General features: G+C 37.3%; 1 protein-coding gene and 1 long non-coding RNA gene across 2 annotated transcripts in view; one reads left to right on the forward strand and one right to left on the reverse strand.

The window, feature by feature from the left end:
* Positions 1-14282, reverse strand: part of LOC129738420 (uncharacterized) — an 80567-nt gene extending 66285 nt beyond the window's left edge. Inside the window, exon 1 of the long non-coding RNA XR_008735508.1 lies at positions 14138-14282. This is a non-coding gene — a long non-coding RNA (uncharacterized LOC129738420). The remainder of the gene's footprint in view (positions 1-14137) is intronic.
* A 336-nt stretch (positions 14283-14618) lies between these two features.
* The window catches only part of LOC129738418 (tRNA dimethylallyltransferase), a 185211-nt gene continuing 180659 nt past the window's right edge, over positions 14619-19170 (forward strand). Inside the window, exon 1 of the mRNA XM_055729623.1 lies at positions 14619-14948. Within this exon, the coding sequence (XP_055585598.1) occupies positions 14718-14948 (231 nt within the window). The 5' untranslated portion in view covers positions 14619-14717. The remainder of the gene's footprint in view (positions 14949-19170) is intronic.

Consider the following 19170-nt stretch of genomic DNA (forward strand, 5'->3'; position numbering starts at 1 on the left):
CTTTTTGTGACTCAGTAAATCCCGTTTCGAGTACTTTTGTGCACTGTTGTGCCCTTTTTGTGACTTAAGTCTCTTACAACGTACATATAAATCACTTTTGCAACTTTCAAATTCATTAATGAGTACCTACATAAAGTTCATTCATGGCAATTGGGCAAAATAAGTCACCTACAACGTATATAGAAATAACTTTTTCATCAATAAGAACATATAATTCACTTAAGGGAATTGGGCAGTTGTTTCTCTTTGTCAGCCAATATGTAACTATAAAAGCCTAATTTAAGTAAATATCTGACTTTTGGTTGCTTGGGTAGGGACTGGAAAAGAAGCCAGAATCACGTTCTAGGATCAGCATCTGGATTCGGAATAAGGGTTTAGCATGTCAGAATTTCAGATCCGTGATAAAGAACCAGGATTCAGTAAGAGCAAGTTCAGAATTTGGGATCAGTTACAATGATGAGCGTCAGAATAACGGAGCAGGAATCATGATCATGATCCAGGGTCAAGATCCAAGATCATGATCCCGTGACCGTTATGCTTGATCAGGAATCTTTTTCTAGAATCGGGACTGTAGGATTATAGGATCCAGACACAGTATGTTGTAATATGGGATCAAAATGCGGGATCGGGATGCAATTTCCAGGTTCAAGATCTAAGATCAAGTATGGATTAATAATCCAGGATCAGTTTTCTGGATGAGGATCCGGGATCATAGTCTTGGATCGTGAATAAGGATTTTAATCCAGGACCAGGAACAAAATGTCGGCTTAATATCCAGTATCAGGATCCGATATCGGGACCAAAGGTCAGAACTAAGCCCCCAAAGTCCAGAGGAACAGGATCGGAAATTCAGGATTTAAATTAGAATCTCGGATTTGGATCCAGGATCACTGTCAGAGCGCACGATTAGAATCCAAGAGCAGGTTTTACGATCATTATTCAAAATTCGGAATCAGAAAATGAATCAGAATTCAAGACTCAAGATCAGAACCTATGATTCAAGATCAGAATACAGTATTCAGGATCCGAGTTCAGGATTCGGGAGCAGCGTTCAAGATCAGAGAAAATTATCAAAATACAAGATCAAAGTTCTGATCCAGGATCAGTTAGGATTCCAAAGTTTTGGTTAGAACCGAGGTTTCAGGATAAACACTAGAGCTCGCGATCAAGATTAAGGATCAGCGTTCGGAATGAGAATCGTTTGGCAGAATCAAGATCTAGAATCAGGAGCCGAAATCATATTCCAGGATCCTTGATTAAGGACCTTGATTAAGTATCTGGAATCATTTACCGCGACCTAGAATATCGATGTAAGACAAGAACCCGGGATCACGATCATAAATGAGACGTCAATCTCAAGGTGAAAACGTTAATCCTTCGATAAATAAAGCATACGGAATAACACGACGTCAATCTCATGATCAGGACCAGCATCTAGGGCTCTTGATCTAGACATTGGATACGAGATCAGAATCGGGAACATGATTCACAATCTGAATTCCTGGATCAGAGTCTAGGATGAGGATTCAAAATCAGAATTTGGAATCATGGTTCCTGAATATAAAACCAGGATTCGGGATCGAAACTGGATCACATTTCGGACCATTATCTTGGTCTAGTTTTGGATAAAATTTCTCGGTTTGGTAATAACTTCACAGTTTTTCACTGATTGAAGAAAAATTGCTCTTCAGGACACTTTTGTATCGCCATCTTAAAAATGAACACAAACACATACAGCATCTCAATGAAACTACATGTTTCCTCGAAGTGATTCCTTTTACTTAACTCTAAGCGTACATCTTTCGAGGGTATGATGGCTAGCGTCCTAGAAATGCTAAAACCACCAGCCCACAGAAAGTGTACTGTGTATGCGGTGGCCATGATTCGACCTCATGGAGACTTGAACGCTATCCTCTAAGCCACGGGCTGCGGCACGTTCACCTTGGCGCTTGGAATTCCGTCCGAACCTAGGGCCTTATTCACCGCAATTTTTCAAATCGGTAAGATGATGATTGATGTCATCTGATTGAAAAAAAAAAAAACAAAAAAAAGGACTCATAACTCATAAGTTATCCCTAAGAAACGTACAGGCAGAGGTAAGGACCGTGTATGATGAATGTGATCATTGTTGTTTTAACAGGAAACTTTCGATTTTTAAATTCACAAAATGGCAACTCTATCGCTGCCAAAGAGCTGGCCTATTCGTCGAATGAATTGTGGATCACTACCCGATAGAAGCAACCTGCTAATGCAATCGTTTTTATTTTGCCTCTAAGAGCCACTCTTCTAGTGGAAAGGAGAGGCGAGGGTTCCAACTAAAACAGAACGAGTTCACCCAAGAATCCGGTAATGTTCTTCTGCTGCGACTGATGAGTGGCGGTAATACAGCTTCGCACAACGTCTGCCGGCGATATCAGCAACGGGCAAATAACAATAAAGAGAGCAACCAAAAAAAGGGAAGCAGAACACCAGCTATTACTCTGATTGTGCCAAAATAGTTTAAATAATTTTCCAATTTAGACGTCTGGCTAAAACTGCCATTTTCGGGGTGATATGGAGCGAAATGAAACTCTTTTTCCGATGCCATTTGCCACTACTGCTGCTGCTGCCATGCTTGTGATTTATCACTTAACGTTGCTTAGACGCTTTTGGGTTTTTTTTTGTAAGGGGGAGATTCCGAACTACACAGAAAAGTGCTCTTTTGTAGAATTTCTTGTGAACATACATTTCGTATGTTCGATAATTTGATTTAGAATTCAGAACGAGTTGTACTTTCGAATAATGTGAGGTGCCTCACTCACATTTAACGCCTATAAGTTTTTTCTTTCCCAAATCACCACCTAATTACGAGGGTGCTAAACGTCATAGCTTCATGAGCCGCATCCTCAAATTCTAAGGTCGAGCAAAGTAACAATGACCCGTTCAGGGGGCGTTCACGAACCCGAAAAGAAAGTTCCTTTCTTTTACTGAATGCATCTCATTCTTAGGAAGATGATAGCCTTTTGTCTTCTTTCGTTCAATTCTTTCCAGGTCGGGTAGTTCAAGTGGGAATAATTCCTATAATGTCTTCGTTATTCAACACTTCCGGTGTTGAATGTTTGGATCGGTCGGTGGATAAATAGCAGAAGAAAGGAGAACCTTTCTTACACATTATAAAAGCATTGAAGAAGGTGGCGGCGGGCGGTGTGGCTGCAAAGGAACGATCATCGTCAGTCGGCTACGTGTGACAGATCAATATCTCCAGAAGGCTTTTGTTCGCACTGAACCGACACCTTTTCTGGTGCATTTGAGCAGCCCTTTTATGTGACGTAATCCAATCGACGACGACGCTTGGCTTCAATCGGCGCCTATTCATAAGAATTCTACTCACTCGATGATGATGGAGTGGAGTGGAGCCTTCTTCGCCATTCGGCACCGACGGCAAACCCCGTTGACAAGCGTATAATTACCGAGGTATCGTTTTCATTAAACTCACACACAATATGCTGACTAGAGTAAGCATACGATTGATATGAAAATACGAAAAAACATATACATAATGGAGGCGGCAAGAGAAAAGAGAAGATATGATAGTTGTCCCGAACCCCGAAGAACTCCATCAAATAACCTTTCATTTTGTATTGAAATGATGCTCTGTCTGGAACCGAGCAAGCAAGCCAGCAGCGCAAACATGGCCTACTACTTTCATAATTTTTATTCTTGAAGGTGTACCCAAGGTACATCCGGAAAGTGGAAAATGGTACCAACAAATACCAGAAATTATAATGCATGGGAAAGGGGTTACAAACAGTTTGATGATAGGTGACAAATGAATTAATTCATGAGCGGAATTGTCCATCGAACGAACTAACGAACGAATGGATAGCAATAAACGAACTATTTTTCTCAGTTCTGAATGCAGTTAAGGAATCCAATATGTATGTAATGAACCGGATAGAAGTTCTAACGATTTATGATTTTTTTTCACAGCTTTCAGATATGAGTGAATAATTCGAAACACAGTCCAATCTCTAATGTCACTTACTGAAGCCTATTTAACGCAAATGTGAATATGCTTTAGCAAGCCTCAGACGATTGTTACTTTTAAAGGCATCCTAATTAAGAGACGTTCTATGGTATCACATTATCTGTTCCAAGCAACTAAGTAAGCCCCGCCAGTTTGTACTGGAAATGCCGATTTGCTTTTGAAACACTAACCTGAAAATGATAAAACAAGCTATCCATTTTCCTTAGGAGATATTCCGTTCAAAGAATAAGACCCATCGAATGAAAAAAGAATCAACAAAACTCACTTCCTTAAAATTACAGCAATCAATGCTCGTTGAATGCTTTGAACCTCGGGAATAAGGATCAGGATGAATATCCGAGACAAGAATCAGCAACAACACCTGGGATTAAGGTCCAAGATCCGTGAACAGAATGCGAAATAATGATTTAAGACTAAAGATCAGGGACCTAGGTTAATTAAGAATCTGAAATCAAAATCCAAATTCGAGGTCCAGGATCGTGGTTTGAATCCGGGACATGGCCGTAGGAACGGGGGGGGTTTTGGGGGTTAAACACCCCCCATGAGGATCCAAAAAAGCAATCGACATATTTTACTCTACACTCAAAATTTTAAATTCAGAACCTAATTATGATAATAGAGTGAGGTTAATCAAGAGTAAACTAATGCCCAAACTTCCAAAACCCATCCAAAATTCAAAATTCTGCTACACTTTTCAAAAATTTCTTCACTGAAATTCAGGTGTGAATTTTAAATTTAACACATTTCGGGGGTTCTGATTCCATAATTCCCATATCCAAAATTGTATTCCTATTTTCGTATTTTGGGATTCTGTATCTATTTCAGGATTAATAATTTTCAGTTCGAATAATCATGAGAGGTAGAAATGAAGAGCTGCTTTGAAGTTCTGGTTCAAATTTGGTTTTACATTTAATATCAAATTTGAATCATATTTTTCGAATTCATATAAATTTTCAATATTTCGATAACAATTTTCCGAATATTAAAAAAAATTATTTATATTCAAATTTGAAATTAATTCTAACACAAAATTAAAAAAATCGAAAGGCAATCCAAAATTGAAAACTCAGACTTAGATAATTTTAAATTTATATTTTAATTCAGATTCACAACACAGATTAAAATTAAATAATTTGAATTTAGATTGAACCTGAACTACAGAATTTTAAAAAACATTCTTGAATGAATGCTTTAAAACTTTATTTAATTTTTTACCTGGAATTAGATTCGGAGATCGTATATTTTATTTTGTACATTTAAGCAATCGTTTGGAAATTTGGACACCGATTCAAAGCGAAATCTTTGAATTGAGGTTTATATTTCAGATTCAGAATGCAGATCCAAATCTCAGAAAAAGAATTAGCTTGAAAATAAAATTTACAATCAACATTAATTGTTGAGGAATTCAAGATATCATGATTGCTTTACAATTCAATTTCAAGATTTCAAATTTTTATTCAAAATTAGATTGTAAACACTATTTAGTTGAAAATCACAAATAAATAATATAATTTGAGTTTTTCGTTTTATACGAAAAATCCGAATTTTATTCAAAAAACATCATCTACATGATTTTAATAATGGAATCGATTCTTTATAAAAAATATTTGCTGATCTTCACCCCAAAAATCTGCACAAACTTCTAGATTTTTTCGGTGTACTGTCTAACATATTTAAAATTCGGCATTATATATTTCAGAAATTCCGCTAATTTTATACATTTGAGTGACGAGAAGTGTTGTATTAAATTTTGTAGAATGAGGTTTCATCATATAACTCATAACTTTTGAATTATGCCTTTGAATGGTCCGCAATAATGAAGTTTTTTTAAAGCCAAGTTTTAAACTAAAATCATTAGTTTGGTGCAAGTTTGCATCAATCAAATCAATCATTCAATCTTCCATTTTTTAATTTGAGTTATTTTCATCAAAGGTTGAAATCTTTGAATTCGCAAAATAGTTTTGAAGATTGGGCTTGCGTTTAATTCGATTATAGAACAGGCTTTTATAATAAATGAAAGGCTCTCCTTTAAAAAGCTTATTTTATGCTCAAATCAAGTTTTATCTACAAGACTCTCAAAAAAATTCAATGATTTTAACCATCGATGAATGCGAATTTTGCTCACCTTTGAAGTTGTTCTAAATTTACGATTTAATACGAAAACTTTTTATGTAAAAGTACTTAAAAATGAATATTCATATAGCTAACAACATAATTTTTTAATTTTTTTTGTATTCGTTCGTGTATTGTTAAGCAAAAAATCATAGGTAAAAATCAGTCACCAAAACCCCCCCCATGAATCGGTTCTTCCTACGGCCCTGATCCGGGATCATAGTCCATAGTCCAGGGAGAATCCAGGATCAGCATCGGGATCAAGAATACATTGTCCTGAATCAAGATCAAAACTCTGGATCTTGATCCGAAATAAGTATCAACGATCAGGATCCGGAATCATATAAATGGGTTCAGAATGTAGTACTCGGACTCGAGGATAAGGATCAGCATTTAAAGTTTAGGATCAGGATAAGAAATACCGGATCCTGGATCAAGAATTGACTCACGATAAGGCAACAGAATTCAAGATCACTATCTTTGTCCGGATTTGAGATGAGAGTCAAAGTTGAAAACCGGGAACAAAGCCCAAGTTCAATATCAGAATCAGGGATCATGATCCAAGATCTGCAAATATCAGAGATTCAGTTGTTCGGGATCCTGGATCAGGATCTAAATCCGGAATCTAGAACCAAAAAAAGAACCTGAAAAGAAATTATTTTGATTCAAAACCTTTTTTTAACTGTTTCAATAAGTTAACCTTTGAAATAATTGCCCGAGTAAGTCGAAATCAGCTCTATGAAATCTTGGCATCTTATTGGAACAATGTAAATTTCGTAGACCTGTATCATTCATTCAAATTTTTATAAAGCATCCCTAAAACCAGCGAAATTTCATAAATTTTAATGTTATTTAATATGTTTACGATTGGATAGTCAAAAAACCGTAAAAGATCAATCGAACTAAACCTTATGAATGCGAAAACCTATTAATGATGCCTTAATCCTAGATGTTTACAATGTGGGCTAGCTATTTTTTGGAGGGTTTTGGCAGAGCTTGATTCCGATCGTTTAATCCAATTTGCAATAAATTTGATCTTATGGTGCATTTGCAATTTATTGGTTTTAGCATGGCCATGGAAAATCCACCCTTCGTAAAATGTTATCAACAAAGCCATCGCCAAAAAATAACAACAATCGAACCCCGACGAAAGATTACTCACCCCGCCTCAAAGCAAATTCGGGAAACACGATTCCCGAAATTTGTTTGGCGAAACCATAGCCCAATAATCTTTCCCGTTCCACTACACCTTTCTCTGACAGCTACTTCAAAAGGATATATGTATAGACAAGAACATGGCAGGAAAAAAACCAACCTTTAAAGAGCTGAAATCATATAAACCCCCGAAGGCAAGTGTACTAAATAACACTTGTTTTTCACCCATCATTGAGCATCGTCGCACTAGCGATCAATTCACTCGAACAACTTAGAAAACTTTTTTGATTCTTTTTTTTTAAGAAAAATTCTAATTTTTGTATTTTTTTACAATTTAAATCAGATCAACTATTAAGATAATCAATAATTGAACGACCAAATTAAAGACAATAATTCAACGTTTCGGTCAATTTTTGATTATCCTCAAGGTCGCATTTGTATTTTATGTAAATTTTCTGCGGAATTTAAAAAAAATCACCTAAAATCGGAAAGTTAAACTACAAACCTAAACAGGATCGCTGCCCAAACTTTCCGGAGCAGGAGCAACACACAAAACACTCCAAAAGTGTCAAAGTAAGTGGTAATGTTGCAGCTGCTCGTTTACGCGACTGACAGAAAAAAAAACTTGTGAAAAAAAACTATCACTAAAAATCAAGCCTAGCAAGCTTTAGCGATTTTCTTTTTTTCTCGACAGCTTAAATGACACGTCGAGGACCTGTTTCACTCACTCGATGATTCGTCAATGGCAAGTAAACGATGACAACGACGACATCATTGAAGGAAAACCGAGAGGCTCCTCGTTATTTACAGTAAACTAATTGCAATCGGGGATCATATTTCCAAGGGCAGCGGAGCCTCCGGCTGCAAGTTTGGCCTGCAATTTTCATGAGGGTGTGTTACTGTGTCGACTGTTAAAGAAAAAAAAAAAAACATCCAGGGGGTGTACCATATCGAAATTTGTCGTATCGTGTTGCATTTCTCTAGTCTGGCCCATGCACTTGTGTTTGCCTATACTGCTTTTCTACTTTAGCTGCTTTTTCCGTCTATTTAGCTACGGCGTGTGAATTTAGTTGCAAGTGAGGATAGAGTATTTAAAGAAAAAAAAACTATCAATAACAGTAATGTTTTATGGTTGGTAGAAGATAACAAGAAAAAGAAATGCACCTTCAGTTGTGGTTTTATTTCCATTAAAAAAAAAATGAAACCTATTGAAACAAATTTAATGCTTCCGCTGATTTCTTCAATCGGTTTCGAACGTGTGGGAATATTTTTTTCTCTGCAACAAGAAAAAAAATACAATTTAAATTCTTGTAAAAAAAAACAACAGTTCATGCTCCCCAATTATACAGCTTTTTCCTTAAAAATATTCTTGTAAAAACGGTTACTTTAATAAACCTCTAATTTCGGCATTGAAGTGTTATTTGTGTCTTAAAGATCGGGTTACTTGGATAAAATGTCTATTGTCTTGATCATTATTCAATTAATGGCAGATCCCGACTGAAATTTTTTTCACACGCCTGCTTTGTCAGCAGAAACTGCGTTCTTCTAAAAAAAAAAGAAAATAAAAAACGGCCTAAAAAATCAGTCGAAAGAAAATCATAATCATGAATGAACGCGTTCTGGCAGGCAAAAACGCAAGTGCTATCATTCTTATTTACAGAAAACGGGCACATCTTTTGTCTGCGTCGTTTATTCTGCTGATGCTGAATCGGATCCACTTCCTTCGGCGAATCGTTTCCCAATTCGATTGGGAAGGATTCCTCCTCGCTCGTCGAGGTTCTTTTAATTGTTGTGAAAGGAAGTTTTTTCCCATTCAGCTGAAAACGTTCGGCATTGTCGCTTGATATGTACTGGGTTTTTTTTCCTGCTGCTTGCCCCATCTCTGTGTCGGAATGCTTATTCTTTCTAATTCCAGGAAGAGTGCGCATTGTTGCGAATATTGTTCTAGATTCGGAGTAAAGCGGCAAAAAAAGGGGAAACCGAAAATGTTCGCTTTGTTCTGCTTTAAATTGGAACTTCTGCCCTTGGCTTGATTAGTTCGGGATGACTCATAACTGGAGATTAAAATTTTGGCGTAAAAAAAACTTCATCCTCTAGGATAAATTTCATGCTATAGATTTAACTCAGAACTCTCAAGTTTTTTGAAACCATTTATAAGGTATAGAACATTTTAATGGTTTTGTAGACGCATATCTAAATTTGATTATTTAAATCTGACATTTTTTTTAAACCAATTCTCTTTTGTTCTCATTTTCAAACGAAAAAAATCTGGTAGATCTTTTACACAAGTCTACAATTTCTAGAGTCTAGAATTTCTGAGATGTCGAAATTTCAAGAATTATTTTTTTTTAAATTAACACTATTAGTTTTTTTTCTATCAGCTCTGAAAATCTTCAAAATCAGGAACTGAAAATTGAAAGAAAAAAAATAGGTTTTGTTTTATTTAATTTCTTAGATATTGCTGAGTTTCATTCCTTTAAACATTGTAGCCTCTAAACTGGAACCTGCACGGAAAATAAAAAAAAGGTAAAATTTACCTTTTTGCGAGGTGAATTTTTTCCACCCCTCTTTCGAGGTAAATTTAACCTTTTTTTCATTCACCTAGCAAAAAGGTAAATTTTACCTTTTTCGCATTCACCTAGCAAAATAGTAAATAATACCGTTTTCCCATTTACTGATATAAAAGGTAAATGCTGGTTGGTTTGATTGTTTGCTTCAATAAGAATTAAAAAAATACAAAATTCTTTCAAAAATGATATTTATTGGAGATAAATAGGGACTGGTATTTCGGCTTCGCGTTCTTCTGAGCCGCTATGGCCGCTGAATCCACCTGCGTTGCGTACATTCATGGCCTCCTCCGTTCGACTAATCCGGTCAGGTTCGGCTTTTCCGGCTGGAGGATGACGTGGAATACACCTCAAAGCTCTATGGGCCGATCTGAAACATAATCAATAGTATTATGACGAGAACCAGCACAACTAAATGATATTCAAGAACACTTACCATTCTATTCCAATTTTCACATATTAGGCACAAAACAAAACTTGTTCCTAGAATGACAAAACAGCTTAACCTCAATGAACGGGTTCGGCGAATAGTTACTTTTTTTGAGAAGAATTGTACCGTTTTGTTTAGCTCAATCTAGGTCAATTACACCTCGCTACGAGGTGAGTTTTACCTTATTTGGATTTACCTTTTTTTCTAGGTGAATTATACTTTTTTTATCGAGCTCAATTCAGGTGAACTTCACCTCGCTACGAGGTAAGATTTACCTTTTTTGGATTCACCTTTTTTCTCGGTGAATTGCACCTTTTTTCCAACCTCGATTCAGGTAAATTTTACCTCACTGTGAGGTGAGTTTCACCTCGAAGAGGTAGAAGTTACCTTTTTGGCTTTCACGAGCGTTCACCTTTGCTAACTCGGTAAATTTTACCTTTTTATTATTTTCCGTGTGGAATCCTTGATTGAATGGACGGTAAAAAAAATATTCAATTTTGTTAGTTCATCGGGATTGAATAATTTTATTTAAAACTGGTTAAATTGATAAATTCCAAACGCCGTAAACCCAAATCTAGAGGCGGTAGACTCTAATCTTCCAAAATCAGTTTTGAAAACATGAGCACCAGAAATGCTGTTCCCGTATGTTCTAAGTATAAAGTTACAGTTACGAAAACCCCTTCGATAGTAACGTTAAGTAACCAACCAACTTCATTGTTTGTTCAGAAGGGTCAAGCATGAAATGGCAAGTCAAAAATTGTTCTCTAGCATTTGGTCTGTCTACTACTGTTAGATCATAGTCCTTAAATTAATGAACCAGATTAACTAACTCTCTCAATTATGACTTAATTTTGTGATTTTTTTTTATTGAAATGACTTATTTGGACTTCATTCCTAATTTCATATCAGTAAGGTAAAAACAGCCATTTCTCCATTTCATGATGAATTATATCATATAACTAGTAAAAGTAATTTTTATATGATTGGAGATATTTTAACATTTAACATTTTAACATTTGATTTCAGTTAATTTTAATAGAAAAAAATTCATATCAAAATACCTTATCTAATTATTTTTGTTTCTCTCAAATAAAATAAGACAAGTGTGTTTAATTGTCTATAAAAAAAGTTACAGTTTGAAAAGACAAAATATTTTTAGCAAAAAGAGTGAATTTGTGTGAAATGGCGATTTCTCTATTTTCCGATGGTGTCGTTTAATTCCAGTGGCTTCCATAAAAAATCGTTGAGTAAAAAATTGTTAAATTAACTTCATTTAACACATTTCTGAAACAATCTGAACCCTCTTCTCTGCAAATTGTTATAGTTATAGCACAGACAAACAGACGGGACACTCGGTTTTCGTTTTTCGCAAATCTGTTCCGAAGGTAGGCAATGTCGCCACAAGAGTGCACTAGAATCACTAAGAAGCAAATCTAAGTTTTTCATCATGGTAGCTGTGTAATAATGGTAATAATATTTTTATCACCATGATTATTTTAAAATGTTCATTTCAGTTTGTTTTCATCCAGCGAAAATTTGATTCCCACTTTGGTAGAAGTTAAAGTGATTAAAGTTAAAGTCACAACGTTTTAAAAATTAAATGCAACGAACAGCTAAAATAATCGGATCAAAGGCTAATTCTTTCGGTATGTAAAATCCCTAATTTCGTACAGGACCGACCTTCTAACAGCTGGTGCATTTGTATTTTAGGAGTTATTTCCATAGAAGTTGTTCGGATGACTTGCTCGTATCGCGGCCGATGCGTAAATTCTGGGTTGACTAACAGTGCCTGTTCCTGAGCTATTGCGTCGCCGAAGACGATTAGTATCCGCCGACAACGGTTGCCCGGACCGAGGGTATATGCCTCCTAAGTTAGCGGCGGCCCGGTCGGAAAAATTTACGTTCATACGGAAAGGTTCAAATCCGGCATCACATGACCTGAATCGTACAAAAATACCGGATTGATAAGGAGTTTCACATTTTCAAAAAGAGAAAAAAAGGCGAATCCCGAAAAAACCCTCCAGTGGCCCCTTCCATCAATGATTGTTCATGTTAACGAAAAGAAGAAGAAATGTTTGTGGAAGTGAATTCATTGAGAATGAGCCGAAATTTATTAAGATCTATAAGATGTTTGAAACCAAGTTTAACCTTTAAAATGACTCTTGAAGGATTGTAGTGAAAGACTGAAAAAATTATTTCTGACGAAAACATGAGTACCTACTTGAGAAATTTAAATCCTGTAAAAATAAAATGTATAAATTTTCTTTAAAAAATAACAGATAAATTTTCTATGAAAAACAAATAAAACTTCGATAAGCTTTTTTATAATTCTACTGAGCCCTTACAATAAAATGACATACATGAAATCCAAAACAGCTTTTTCTAGAACAATATTGGTATTTCAAACACAATATTACTTCACAATTCAATCCGAAGCTGTTCCGTTTGATAAATTTTCATCGGTTTCGGCTGGAGGAATGTTTGATAGTCGACTCGAACCATCTTAAAACCAATCTATCAGTGGGATTCTGTTACACTCAAGGACGACAAAACTGTTATTTCCATTACATAATCAATGAATACATGACTCTGAAAAAAAGTGATTTATTTTAAATACGCTTCGGCAGTGATTAAATTAACCCGTCTCAAGAAACTCTGGCTGTGAGGGATGAAGCTCGGATTTACTGTGCTGCTGCCGTTCATGAAGTTTCTAATATGCTCGGTTTCAACCAGAGCACTAACTTCAGCCAGAATGTTCATGAATATTAGTAAAGATCGCACTCTTTCTTGAATACAGTTGTTTCTTGTTCCCTGATCTTCAATGATATGGAACATCTCGATCACACGCGAAAAATAATATAAAGGAAAAATTGACAAAATCCCAACACAAATGAAAAACTTGTTTGTTTACACTTTTTCTTAACATCACAATATCTTAGACTACCTCGATCCTTTTATTTCAGACAAAACTGATTGGTAGGCAATACCGACACCAGATGGCAATGTAATCTCTTGCGAAAATTTGAATGATTTTTGTTCTAAGTGTCCTGTCTGTTTATCTGTGGTTATAGGCTTTATGAATTTGTCAATATATTAGATTCTACTTCCCCTTAGTTCATTGAGAGAGGATTAAAACCAAAACGCAACTTTTTGCTGGTGGCCTTGAGGGTTTGCATACAAATAACATAGGTATCACCGGACACAAAAAACTTCCGGATACACAATGGATTTCAAGGGGAAAAAATCCTCTGTCAGTCCAAACAACTTTCATTAACAATATGAGAAAGGTGTTTGTTTCCATGTTTCGGGTTCCTTTCTTCATTTTTTCTAAGCAGGCTTTGATTTGATTCTTTTCTATCCCATCCCATATGCTTTTTCGCTTTTCTCTGCTCGGCCACTCGACCTGCTAGGTTGCATCCAGCAATCCAATCGGAAGGAAATCAGAATGAAAGGGCGAAAATAAAGGGAAGGAAGTGGCTATTTTCTAAACAATAATCGATCGGAGGGGGTTTCTAATCAGGGCTCGTGACGGAAAAAGTGAAACCGGAATTCGGTACCTTCACTCACGGGTTACGACGACAAAGGTTAGAAAGCAACCGGAAATATGAGGTTAAAAGTGTCAAAGGGCCATCACTCTGAATAATTCTGAACTAAACACCTTCCTGAGCCTAAAGGTTTGGTGATACCTATTAGACTTTCCTTTGTTTTTCATAGACGAAAGAAAGGATACTTGCGGTGAACCCAACAATAACATGCTATAATCGCTAATCCGGAAGTGTTCTTTTTAATTTGGGGTCTTGAAATTCATTTTTTGGAGATCAAAATAAGAAAATAAAAGTTACTTACCGATAATTGTTGCAAGAGCACTTAAATCACTAAAATGAAGATCACTGTACCGCATATGTAACTATTTCATTTTCATCGGAATTTAAACTTGCTGTTCCGATTCTGAAACTTCCTTTAAGTGCACCGGCATTTCCACGAGAGCCGTTTTTTTCTTCGTTGATTGATTCGAATCAGCTGCCGGCCGGCCTACTGCGACTGGCTCTGTATTAGTGCTGCCGTCGTTCAATTGCATCGAGCAGTATGGTAGCGCTCCAGCGAGAGATGAGACATTTCTGGTAAACGATTATTGAAAATTTTCAACGGAGCTTAATTTTTTTCAAGTGAAATCAATTCAATAATTTTTACTTTCAATTTCATATAATCGAAACCATACAATTGCCACAAGGATGGTAAAGTGTCACTAATAAAAGGTTAACAAAAAAGATATTATCATACAATGTCTGGTCTCTAAATTTAGGACTATCACTGTGAGCCGCTTTGCCGAGCAAAATCAAAACAAACCAGCCGCTGACAGTTCCCGGCGTGTTTTTCCTTCTGCTGCGTGAAATGTGTTGCGGAAAACGTGGTGTGGTTCTGGCAAATGTTTTTCGGATTGTGCAAGTGGACGCGTATACCGTCGTTTTTCGTTCGATTTCCGTCGCGAGTGTTCCGGTTCCGGTGCCGAAGTGAAATGTCTTCCGTCGCGAGTGAAAATACCCCACCACCGCCGGTGGTGGTGATTCTCGGTTCGACCGGTGTCGGGAAAACAAAACTTTCGATCGAACTGGCGCGGCGCTACGGCGGCGAAATTATCAGCGCTGATTCAATGCAGGTGAGTTGGGGTTGAAAAAAAAACGACCGGCTGCGAAATGTTTTGTTTTGATCAATGAATCTGGGTGGAGGAGGAGATAACTGGTAGCGGAGGGGTGGGTGCTCTCCGGTAATCGGGAATAAATACAAGAGGGCTATCTTCCATTGAGCTATTGCGATAAAATTTTCAAATTTGTTTCTGTAATATCATTTTTTAGGTAAAGGTAAAGTTATTTTATAATATGTAATCTAAATTATACTCTTATTCTTGGTTATTCAATTCAAATATAATTTTAACGAACATCAAAACCTTGTTATAACAACAATAACAAAATATTAAAGTACATTAAAACTGACGAAAATCATAAAAACAAACAAACAAAAGACTAGAACTGACATAAATATTTTGAAAAAAGATGAGAAATGACATAAATATATTGATGATTGGAAAATGATAAAAATAACAAACGTTTTAAACATTGAAATAGAGTTCAAAATGTTTCTAAAACATGATAAAAAACAAATGACTTCCCAGTGGAACGTCGTCAATATTACTATGAAACGACGAAAAGAATTTCATAAGGATTTTTTTTCAAGAATATGCAACCGAGTGAAAGATTTAGTAAGGTCATGTGAAACTTAATGAATAAATTTCTCACTGCACAGTTCATTTTTCCAGGTCAAATTTTTGCAGTCATGAGCCCGTACAGATCCTATTCAACGACATTTTATTTCATATCAGCCCACACCTTACCCGAGCGAAATTAATCTTCTCCAACCATTATTCTCATGCTTGATAGAGATAAATTGGTGCTAAATTTATGCATATATGGCTGGCTGGCTAACTGGCAACCAAAGACCCGAAGGGGGGCATTTCCGCAATCATCAAACCGTGAGAAACTTTCCGGGCTTCGGATTCCCCAAATCAATTTTCATTTATGATGTGGACTGACTTGACTGACTCTTGAGTCTCCTTCTTCTTATTCTTCTTCTTTTGTAGATGGTCCTCGTTCCTCGAGCAAAGCTGTTAGTTGCAATCTAATCATTTTGCCTAAGTTATTGTATTATGGAAGGTGCCTAAATGGGGGTCCCCTCATTAGGGGCTTTCTCATACCAAAGTAAATTCGTTTTTAATTTCTTCATTTGCATCTTGCGGCAGCGGTACCAACACCGGTGGTTGTTTTCTTGCTTGTCTTCTAGCTCTTTTATTTCAAGAAGCTGATTTCAATGCGCTTAAGCGCTGTCCATAAGGAACCATATTTGAGAAAATGACAGTTGACGACGACCAGCTGAAAATGCCATATGATAAACTATTGTTGCGAAATAAAAAAAATACAACAAAATGCAATATGATCGCGCGCCGGAGTAGATTATGAAGGTACGGGCCAATTGTATGACGAGAGAGACTTTTTACACCATCTTCTTCTTTCATCAATGTTAATAATAAGGGGGTCACTGCAATCTTCATCACTGGCAACACTAATTTCCGCATAAGCGTCGTCGTCTCTCTAGCAATACCTAATCACATGTCATGAAATTCAATGCTTACTGTGCTGTCATGGAAATTGAAGGGTCTTTATGGGAGTTCTACGAGCTTATTATGAACACAGTTCAGAAGTAATATTAGAAACCTTCAACTGGCGTCTCGTTTACTTTTATGAAAGTCAATGATTGACGATTTCTCGCTAAGTTTAGATGATCAGTTGTTGATTCTATTTTTATCTCATTTTATCAATTAAAAAAAAATCAATGCCGTTTGAACGGACTTACCAAGATCTTCTCCAAAAGAAAGTTCGGCTCTACTGACATCACCGGTAACTAACCTTAATAAACGGTACCCATCAAGTCCATTTGCATTCCGTTCTAGGCGAGATCCACCTGTTTTCGCTTTTCAGGTGAGAAAATTCCCAGAAACACATACCTGTGGACGTAGGTAGTCTTCAATAACCGAAGAATCGACTTTTCGGCCACCGCAACGCCAACATCAACAAAAAATGAACAGTCCAATGCTTGCAGCCATTTCCACATAATCAATCTATAAAACCATCATCATTATCGCGATCGTGACTAGGATGATTATCGCACGTCGTCGTGGTCACAGGAGACAGACGCAAGCAAGAAAGACGACAGGAAACCCAAGTATTTCGTTCTCTCTCTCCCTCTTGCTGGTGCATCGCATTTCCCACAGCAGCAGTAGGCCTTGACCGTGTTGTCATGGCTTCCAGTAAAATGCGATGGTCGTCATGGTTTTTCTAGACGACCCAGAACGCGGTCAGTCCGTCAGCATCATCATCATAATCATCAGCATAAGCGGAATAACGGAATGCGCAACAAGCAGCAGTGAGTGTTTTGATGGATTGGAAACGGACAGATCTTGGGTTCGAGGGCCATTTTTCCCTGGAGAGGAGTTTCAACAGGGATGCCAGAATTAAAAGTTTCTTTTATTTATTTTATTTTTATTTCCTGAAGGGAATTTTAAGAGTTCATGAAGATACTTTAGAATTCTGGAGGAAATCTCTAGAGTTCCTGTAGAAACTCCAGTGATTGAAATCCTCACCAATTTTCTCATCAGAGGCATTCAAAATACACACTTTGAGGCCTCGCATAGCTATGCAGGAGACGATACATATACATTCATTCAAACCTCCCCCCATGAGGAGGATCTGCTCTGAGAGACACTATCCGTTTGCTGCCCCGAACGAACTCTCTCAACGTTCGGTTGCTACATGATGCATGAAGAAGACGAGGCACACATACTCATTTACGTTGTTGAATTTGAATAACTCGAGCCGACCGCAAAGGTTGAGGCAACAACAAAAACAACCGAACTTATTGCGTTGCACGGCCCGCAACGTATGGTGAAAGAGGGGGGAAGAAAAAGAAATGAAAAAACTAGCTGCCTGCGTGCGGTTGCTGTGCAATAACAGCAATAGCAGAAAAACCTCACGCATTCGATCCAGGCACAAACGAGGAGACTCGGGTTTGCTCTGCCTTTTGAATTCGGTTCCCTCAAGGTTGTGACAGGAGATGAGTGAGAGCCATTCGTTTGGTTTTTTGGATTCGCTGCCTCGAATGTATATTGCTTCATGAAGGCGGCCATGTTGAGAGCGTATACATCATCGGTTTTGTCGTTTTCGCTGCCTCAAAGCAACCTTTGCTTCCGAGTAAAGCGTTGAGCGAGAGATGGTTGATCAACTCATGCTCAGCAAAATTCAATCACTGAGAAACTCTCTTGTGTTTCTGTAGAAAATCTCTTGCGTTTCTGAAGAGACGCACTAGAGTTCCTATAGCAATAATAGGAGTTCCTGACGTGACTGCTTAGAGTTCATCAAGAGACTCTAGATAATTTTCTTGAAGGGATTCTCTAAAGCTCCTTAGGAACTCTCTAGAGATTCTGAGGGGACTCTTCAGAATTAATTCAGAGCTTATAGAGTTCCTTAAGGGACTCTCTAAAGTTACTGTAAAAAATCTTAAAAGTTTTTCTAGGGACCTCTAGAATTCCTTTAGGGACTCTTTGGAGGTCCTGAAGGGACGCTTTAGAGTTCATGAAGAGACTCTATTGAGTTTTCTTACGGGAACTCTTTGAACCTCATTAGGAACTCTCTAGAGAGACAAAAGTTCCAGAAGGGGGTCTTTTAAGAGGTCATAAGTGGATTCTCAAGGCTTCCCGAGGAAGTTAAAGGTTTTTAGGGGACTTACTGAAGTGCCGAAGGGGACTCTAGAGTTCTTGAGGAACTCTGTAGACTTCCTGGGGGACTCTCTAGAATTCCTGGGGGGACTTCCTAGAATTTCTGGGGGACTCTCTAGAGTTCATGGGGGGACTCTCTAGAGTTCCTTGGGGGTCCTTCTAGAGTTCCTGGGGGGGAGGGATACTCTCTAGAGTTCCTGGGGGGACTCTCTAGAATTTATTTATTTATTTATTTCGTCAACCGTAATGTAGACTAGTTTGATACATGTGCATTTCCTCAAGAATAGGTTTAAGCAGTGTCTGCTTTACAATTTTTCTTAAGAGTATAGATTTCTTCGATTAAAATATTTTTAGGGGGAACTCTCTAGAGTTCATAGGGGGACTCTCTAGAGTTCCTTGGGGGTCCTTCTAGAGTTCCTGGGGGGGAGGGATACTCTCTAGAGTTCCTGGAGTGACTCTCTAGTGTTCTTGTGTAGACTCTCTAGAGTTCTTGGGGAGACGTTCAAAAGTGCCTTCGGATCGAAGTTATTGGATTGGAAGATCGGCGAGCCAGAGC

The sequence above is a fragment of the Uranotaenia lowii genome, chromosome 1 (assembly GCF_029784155.1).
Source record: "Uranotaenia lowii strain MFRU-FL chromosome 1, ASM2978415v1, whole genome shotgun sequence".
Taxonomy (NCBI): Eukaryota; Metazoa; Arthropoda; class Insecta; order Diptera; family Culicidae; genus Uranotaenia; species Uranotaenia lowii.